Here is a 6,926-nt window from a genome sequence, read left to right on the forward strand (position 1 = left end):
GAGACAGTTTTGCTCTTGTTGCCCAGGCTAGAGTGCAATGGCATGGTCTCGGCTCACTGCAACCTCTGCCTTCCAGGTTCAAGTGATTTTCCTGCCTCAACCTCCCAAGTAGCTGGGATTATAGGCGTACACTACCGCGCCTGGCTGATTTTTGTATTTTTAGTAGAGGTGGAGTTTCACCATGTTGGCCAGGGTGGTCTCAAACTCCTGACCTCAGATGATCCGCCCACCTCAACCTCCCAAAATGCTGGGATTATAGGCATGAGCCACCACTTAAGTAAAATGAAGAGGATTGATCTGGCAAAATTAATTTGAATAATTTTGGATAAACATTACTATTCATGTATGTCTCTTTTTAAAGGTACAGCAAATCCTAAGGTCACTTTTAAGATGTCAGAAATAATGATCGATGCTGAAGGAAGGGTAAGTATAAAATGCTGAGTTGACCTTTTGTGTCATTTGACTAATGTATTCAGTCCGGTTGGGTTCTTTGATATGCTTTCTTATTTTTGGACTTGTTGAACTTGCTAAGATATCTGTGAATCATGATTTTAGATTGACCTAATTTTTTACTTGCAAATCATCCTACTGGTTCATAAGATGGGAATATGGGATGTGCATATTAACCACTCCTTTCCAAGTGTGCCTTTATTCTCCAGATTAAAAAAAAAAAAAAAGGTAGTTATTGACTGGTGAGTTACCTTCTGTGTTGGGTAGATGTCCGTGGTACATTAAATATTCCACAGTTCACTTGTACTTGTAGTATTGCTTTCCTTTTAAACAGCCAAATGCTTATAAGCTGCATGCATACAAGACTAGCTGAAAAGTAGTCTTCTCTTCTAGACTTTTTAAAAAACAGCTTTACTTATATATAACTCACATACAGTATGATTTATTTAAAGTTTAAAATTTAGTGGCCATTGGTATATTCAGTTTTGCAACCCTCACCACAGTCAGTTTTAGAATATTGTTCTTACCTCAAAAAGATACCCCATACCCCTGAGCCATCACCCCCCAACCTCCTCACATCCCCCAGCACTAGGCAACCTTTTTTTTTTTTAAAGATGGATTCTTGTACCGTTGCCGGGGCTGGAGTATAATGGCTTGATCTCAGCTCACTGCAACTGCTGTCTCCCAAGTTCACATGATTCTCTTGCCTCACGCTCCTCAGTAGCTGGGATTACAGGTGCTCAACACCATGCCGAGCTAATTTTTTTTGTATTTTTAGTAGAGATGGGGTTTCACTATGTTGGCCAGACTGGTCTCAAACTCCTTACCTCATGATCTGCCCACCTTGGCCTCCCAAAGTGCTGGGATTACAGGCCTGAGCCACCATGCCTGGCCTAGGCAACCATTAATATACTTTCTGTCTCTATAATTTGCCTATGCTGAACATTTCATAGAAATGGAATCATACAATATATAGTTTGGTCTCCTTAGATTGTTTCCAAGGTCTATCCATATTGTACCATGTATCAGTACTTCATTTATTTTTGTTAACGATAATATCTTTATGTGGTTACCACATTTTATTTATCAGTTGATGAATATTTTGGTTGTTTCCATTTTATGGCTATGATGAATAATGCTGCCATGAATATGTGTGTACAAGTTTTTGTGTGGCTGTGGGCTTATGTCTTCATTTCCCTGAAGTATATACCCACGAGTAGCATTGTTGAGTCATTTGATGACTATTTTTAACATTTTGTAGAACTGCGAAAAGGTTTTCCAAAGTGACTGTACTATTTTATTTTGTTTTTTAAAGAAAGGTCTGCAGTCTGACTAATATGGTGAAACCCCGTTTCTACTAAAAATATAAAAATTAGCCAGGTGTGGTGGCACATGCCTGTAGTCCCAGCTACTTGAGAGGCTGAGGCAAGAGAATCTCTTCAAAGCAGAAGTCGGAGGTTGCAGTGAGCTGAGATCATGCCACTGCACTGCAGCCTGGGCAACAGAGTAACACTGTCTAAAAAAAAAAAAAAAAAAAGAAAGAAAGAAAGAAATAGACTTTCAGGCTGTGGTAAAAGTGCTTAGAACTGTTTTAGACACAAAAAGTAAGTACCAGTATAAGGAACCCAGAGTTTACTCCTGGTTTTGCTGTATGCTTTGTGCCTTTTTAATACCCAAGTCTGAAAATATGTTCTGCTTTTTAAATAATTGTTGAAGTAGACTAGTAAGCTAATTATTTATCGAAATCTTCTATAACTAGATTTTTTTTTCTTTTTTAATAGATTATAGATGTCATAGATAAGGAACTAATTCAACCTTTTGAGATTCTGTTTGAAGGAGTTGAATATATTGCCAGAGCTGGATGGACTCCTGAGGGAAAATAGTGCGTATGTTAAATTGTTACTTCTTTACAACTAATTTAGGATCCAGAGCTTTGGAATATTTGTGCTATTAGGCTTGTCTTGTAGTTGGAGATGCCTTCACATGTAAATTTGCAGCGTAGTTATTACTGCACAAGGCATTTTTCTTGAACTAAGTGGATTTGTGCATTTGTAATCCTATAAGCTTAGGTACACCACAGTTTAATTGTCTATAGTCAGCCAGTTACGGTTCATGATGTTAGTTGGGATTAAATTGTATGACTTTAAGGCTTACATATAAATGTATATATTTTTAAATTGCATAATTATAGAGCTTCATATGAGGATGATTACAAATAAATAGTTTCTGTGTCTAATGTAGACAACAGGAGTTTCACAAGACTGGCATTTGTTGACATTGAGAAAACTTTGTTTTGAGTCAGGGTCTTGCTCTGTCACCCAGGCTGGGTGTAGTGGTGCAATCATGGCTCACTGCAGCCTCAACCTCTTGGCTAAAGCTATCCTCCCACTTCAGCCTCCTGAGTAGCTGGGACTACAGGAAAATGCCACCATGGCCAGCTAATTTTTTAAATTTTCTGTTGAGATGAAGTCTCACTGTGTTGCCAGGTTGGTCTCAAACTCCTGGGCTCAAGTGATCCTCCTGTCTCAGCCTTCCAAAGTGTTGAGATTACATGCGTGAACCACTGCACCTGGCAAAACTTTTGTTTATATAGCCAGGGCCTCTCCCTGTGTCACCCAGGCTGTATTGCAGTGGCATGATCAGAGCTTACTGTAACCTTAAAATCCTAGCCCCAAGCAGCCCTCTCACCTCAACCTCCTAAAGTGCTGGTATTATAGGCGTGAGCCACCATGCCAGCCTACAGGGAGAAAACACTTTCAAAGGCCAACTATGCTTTTAAAAATTTCAGGAAAACCACTTTTTATAAATTCTATTCAAGCTTAAAGTATATTTTTAATTCACTCTTTGTAGGTGATAATTTAACTTATGCTAAAGCAGTTCTTTCATTGTGATTACGGATATAATTGATAGGTGCCAAAGGAGATAATAAGGGATAATTATTTTTCTGATAGTTTGCTTTATTTCTGATTCTTCTCTTTTATTTATTTAAATAGGGGATAATTGTTTTTCTGATAATTTGCTTTATTTCTGATTCTTCTCTTTTATTTATTTAAATAGTGCCTGGTCCATCCTACTAGATCGCTCCCAAACTCGCCTACAGATAGTGTTGATCTCACCTGAATTATTTATCCCAGTAGAAGATGATGTTATGGAAAGGCAGAGACTCATTGAGTCAGTGCCTGACTCTGTGACACCACTAATTATCTATGAAGAAACAACAGACATCTGGATAAATGTATGCATTTTTTCCTGTACTTGTTTAAATACTTTTTCAGAATGCTAAAGCAGATGAAGTTATATAGCAAACTATCAAAATGCATTTTTTTAAAGTTTAAAGGGACCATGAATGTTACTTCTTTAGTAGGAACATTTCAAGGAGTGATGGTTCCAGAATGGAATGGTTTGTATTTGATAGAAGGTAGATGCCATTGAAATGGCGTCTCCTTGGCTTCATATTTATTCCTGTATCAGATATTAAATTCCTATATCAGATATTAAATACACAGCCTCATCAGTGCTTCTGAGAGGACTTCATTAATCTGGTCTAGGAAAGACTTTCTCTTTGATGTTGGCAAACTACCAAAATAAACCAATTTTTAATTGAATTTTTAATTTTCAAATTTAGCAGAAAAATTTAAATAAGATACAAAATAAATGAAGCTAGCTCACTTCCTAGGTGAATGTAAGCTTCATATGATTCACCTATGAACATCTGTTTTCCCTTGAACTATTAGAAAAATTCTCTTTGGAAAACAAAAGTAAAAAAAAATTTACCTCATCATTCTTGAACAAGATTTATATTATTAAACAGCCTTGCTCCATGTTTCAGGGATTACAGAGATGTTGAGTAAGGAAAATCTTTTGGTCATATTTTTCTTTTTTACTCCATTTGAAAACATTTATTTCTCAGTGGATAAAGTCTTTGACTAAAGTAAAATAAATCTGAAAGTCCCAAGCAAAATTCATTACTGTAAATATAGCATTCCTGTGGCATTGATGGTTATTTATATTTTAAAGTATGTTTATCAAGTAATTTTTTCTACAGCCCAATTGAATTATGTAGTATTTTCATTAATGTGTATAGTAAATTTAGCTATTCATTTTGCAGATCCATGACATCTTTCATGTTTTTCCCCAAAGTCATGAAGAAGAAATTGAGTTTATTTTTGCCTCTGAATGCAAAACAGGTTTCCGTCATTTATACAAAATCACATCTATTTTAAAGGAAAGCAAATATAAACGATCCAGTGGTGGGCTGCCTGCTCCAAGTAAGAAATTCTATTTTATTTTTAAAAAAAAAGGAAAAAAATGTTGGGAGCAGAAGGTGGGAGGGACAGGGGATGTATCTTTTCTATACTTTTTAAGCATCAGTACTAGCTTCATTAAACTTAATATATAGTTAAACTAAAATATACATACATGTGTAAAAACACAGGACAAAGTTCTTAATGGATGGACACGTCTTATAAACTATTAATAGTGAATAATCTCTAAGTAGTGGAATTACTTCTTTTTTTAAAATTTTTATTTTTTGAGATGGGGTTTTACCATGTTGATCAGGCTGGTCTTGAACTCCTGACCTTAGGTGATCCACCCTCCTCAGCCTCCCAAAGTGTTGGGATTACAGGCATAAGTCACTGTGCCCAGCCAAGTAGTGGAATTACTGATTTTTGCTTTCTACTTTTGCCTTGACTGCAAATTTTAATTTGTTTAAATTAAAATTGTAATTTGTTTAAAGTAAGCCTATTTTAAAAAGCTATTTTTGTCTAGGAGTGGTGGCTCACACCTGGCCAACATGGTGAAACCCCATCTCTACTAAAAATACAGAAATGAACCGGGCATGGTGGTATGTGCCTGCAGTCCCAGCTTACTCAGGATGCTGAGGCTGGAGAATTGCTTGAACCCAGGAGTCGGAGTTTGCAGTGAGCGGAGATCACATCACTCACTGCACCCCAGCCTGGTGACAGAATCTCAAAACAAAGAAGAAAAACCACTATTTTTAAAATGTTATGTAGTTATTAGATTTTTTTTTGTTATTAGATATTTTTACACACTAGGTGTTTCTTATACTATGTGCAACTACACTGAAGTTAATTTATAGTTTATAGGTCTTGGATTGATATAATTATGTTGCCCAAAGTAAAATTGAATATTATATGAGCTGAAGTTAATTTTTCTTTAAAAAGTGGTTTTCCTTAAGTGGAGGTTTTCCTTCTGGGAAATAATAATATGGAATGGATGTGTAAGCCCAGAAAAAGTGAATGGGTATGTAGAACACTTTTCCCAAGTTTTCCTAAAACTGAGTTGCAGTTCTCAACTTTAATATTAGTTTGTTTTAGAATAGGAAGCACTTTGTGATAAATTATGTTGTATGCTTAACTGCCGTTTGTAACTTAACAGACTCAGCATGGCCCTTTTAAAAAACTATGGAAAAATATACGTAAGATTTAGCATTGTGACCATTTTTCCATTTTTAAGGGTACATATAGTTTAGTGACATTGAATATGTTTGTTTATATATATAGGTGTCTATATACATATATATAGATATACATATAGATAGAGAGAGAAAAATTTTTTTTCTGAGACGGAGTCTCACTCTGTTGCCCAGGGTCGAGTGCAGTGGTGTGATCTCAGCTCACTGCAACCTCCACCTCTCAGCTTCAAGATTCTCCTACCTCAGGCTTCTGAGTAGCTGGAATTACGGGCATGCACCACCATACCCAGCTAATTTTTGTATTTTTAGTAGAGATGGGGTTTCACTATGGTGGCTGGACTGGTCTTGCACTCCCGGCCTCATGTGATCCATGAACCTTGGCCTCCCAGAATGCTGGGATTACAGGCGTGAGCCACTGCGCCTGGCTGAGTACGTTCATATTGTTGTGCGGTCATTACCACCATCTGTCTCCAGAATTTTTTACATCTTCCAAAACTGAAACTACCCATTAAACAGTCACTTTCTGTTGCCTCCTCCCTCCAGCCTCTGGCAGTTACTTTCTGTCTCTATGAATGTGACGACTCCAGATGACTTATTTAAGTGGAGTAATACAATTTTTGTCCTTTATTGACTGGCTTATTTCACTTAGCATAATGTCCTCAAGGTTCATCCGTGTCATAGTGCGTGTCAGGATTTCCTTCCTTTTTAGGGCTGAGTAAGGTTTTGTTGTATGTATATACCACATTTTGTTTATCTGTTCATCTGTTGATGGGCACTGGGATGGTTTCCACCTTTTGGCTATTGTGAATAATGCTGCTATGGATGTGGGTGTACAAGTATCTATTTCTGTCCCTGATTTCAATTATTTTGGATATATACTCAAAAGTGGAATTTCTGGATCGTATGGTAATTCTATTTTCAATTTTTCAATTCTATTTCAATTTTTTTCAATTAGGTAGCAGTAGCTACTACCATTGGTGTTCCAATGGTGTAGCTCCTATGGGAAACAGTATAGTCCATACTGTTTTCCTGTGTACTT

General features: G+C 36.7%; 1 protein-coding gene across 16 annotated transcripts in view; it reads left to right on the forward strand.

The window, feature by feature from the left end:
- DPP8 (dipeptidyl peptidase 8) overlaps nucleotides 1-6,926 on the forward strand; it is a 74,352-nt gene that overhangs the window by 33,521 nt on the left and 33,905 nt on the right. For all 16 annotated transcript variants that reach the window (XR_005197496.1, XR_001820225.2, XM_017513028.2 and 13 more), the window contains 4 exons: nucleotides 362-423; nucleotides 2,232-2,332; nucleotides 3,508-3,685; nucleotides 4,559-4,718. Coding sequence is in view for 14 of the 16 variants with exons in the window: in XM_017513028.2 (XP_017368517.1) it covers nucleotides 362-423; nucleotides 2,232-2,332; nucleotides 3,508-3,685; nucleotides 4,559-4,718 (501 nt within the window). In the remaining 2 variants the exon portion in view is untranslated. The remainder of the gene's footprint in view (nucleotides 1-361; nucleotides 424-2,231; nucleotides 2,333-3,507; nucleotides 3,686-4,558; nucleotides 4,719-6,926) is intronic.

This window comes from Cebus imitator, unplaced genomic scaffold, assembly GCF_001604975.1.
Source record: "Cebus imitator isolate Cc_AM_T3 unplaced genomic scaffold, Cebus_imitator-1.0 Scaffold485, whole genome shotgun sequence".
Lineage (NCBI taxonomy): Eukaryota > Metazoa > Chordata > Mammalia > Primates > Cebidae > Cebus > Cebus imitator.